The 1,463-nt window shown below is 59.6% G+C and overlaps 1 protein-coding gene across 1 annotated transcript in view; it reads right to left on the reverse strand.

Annotated features, from left to right (window-relative positions):
* Positions 1–112: 112 nt before the first annotated feature.
* Positions 113–1,463, reverse strand: part of VDBG_03104 (mitochondrial methylglutaconyl-CoA hydratase) — a gene marked incomplete at both ends in the record, with an annotated part of 2,255 nt that continues 904 nt past the window's right edge. Inside the window, 3 exons of the mRNA XM_003006919.1 lie at positions 113–133; positions 292–868; positions 1,077–1,412. Coding sequence (XP_003006965.1) covers positions 113–133; positions 292–868; positions 1,077–1,412 — 934 coding nt within the window. The remainder of the gene's footprint in view (positions 134–291; positions 869–1,076; positions 1,413–1,463) is intronic.

Here is a 1,463-nt window from a genome sequence, read left to right on the forward strand (position 1 = left end):
CGTGGAAAGGTGTGGTAGTAGATGTGGGATGCGACGAAGAAAGTAATAGCGCGTCTTTCTATATTTTTTTTTGATGAGGTTGCGAATGAGGAGAGGAAGGTAAAGGCACGTTTCAGCAGCGAAGCAGACGGCGCTGTAAATAGGTGTTGGGATGGGATGAAGCTCGAGTGATGTCATCTGGAGCTCGTCGTTCGCCTGTGCTCTGTGGGGCGGCTGCAGTGCACAGAGACAGAGACAGAGACAGACAGAGACAGACAGAGAAGCGGGGAGGGACCGAGCTCCAGTGCCTACATGGTAGTACAGGCCCAGTACAGGAAGGCACGTGAAGCCGTGATTCACCTGCACGCCACCCTCCATTCCTCTTTCGCTGGCCTCCTCTACCTCCAATGATGACGTTTGCGGCTGCCGACGGGCCAGATCCTCCGACCACTCAGGGATGGCGGACATCTCGCCAGAGTTCGAGACCTCGTTGGGGGCGCGCGCCGGCCGGACAACAGCCGGGGCGGTGGCCAGCCGCTCGGTGATCGAGCATCGGTGATGATGACTGGTGTGGGCTGGGGCCCTCGATGCAGGAATGACGACATGTGATCTCGTGGCTGGCACAACCGTCTCTCCTTTCTCTGGGGCGAATGCAACAAGACGCGAAGAAAGGTATGGAATGGGCTTGTGGCACCCTCGATGGCCTGTTTTGGTCATGTCCCGGGGGATAGGCCTTGCGGTGGTTTCAATTCGACATCGGACGTTTGGCTCGGCATCTGGCTGTCTCACTGGTATATTTAGCTGTCCATGGGGCATGAAACCGCACGAACTGATCAACCTCGGACCTGATGCTCGTCCTTCTTGAGACCATTTGGTACCGTCGAATGGCCTGGAATCTGCCTGCTACCAGTCTTTTGTGTCTGCTGCAGTCCCTGAAGCAACCACTAATTCATTTCGTATGCAGCGTGGCAATTGAAGTCATCGTGCAAGCACAGCTCACACCCTCATGTTGTATCATCGTGATAGCTAGACTACCCAAATCTGGCCATGGACGGCCCTATGTACAACCTCGTGTCCCTCGTCAGTTCTGAGTTTACCGCCCCTGGAAAACGGGCTTCCTCTTCTCTTGGAACGCCTTGAGTGCTTCGTTCCTGTCGTCCGTCGCGACGACGCGCTCGTACATCTTGTTCTCGACCTCCTCGCGCGCCCAGCCGACAGCCTGCAGCGCCGCCCGCACAGCGACGGGCCCGCCCTCGCAGATCTCCGTCGCGACGCGCACGGCCTCGCTGAGGACGCCGCGCCGCGCCGTCTCGAGCATGAGCGTCTGCTTGGCGCCGTCGGCGGGGCTTCTCGCCCTCCTTGTGGCCCGGCACGTCCTTGTCCTCGGGGAAGGGGATCTCGACGAGGCGGTCGGCGATGCCGAGGAAGTAGGCCTCGGGGGCCGACACGCGCGCCCTGTGAGGATGAGTCGCGGGCGCGCGAGA

Source organism: Verticillium alfalfae, genomic scaffold (assembly GCF_000150825.1).
Source record: "Verticillium alfalfae VaMs.102 supercont1.3 genomic scaffold, whole genome shotgun sequence".
Classification (NCBI taxonomy): domain Eukaryota; kingdom Fungi; phylum Ascomycota; class Sordariomycetes; order Glomerellales; family Plectosphaerellaceae; genus Verticillium; species Verticillium alfalfae.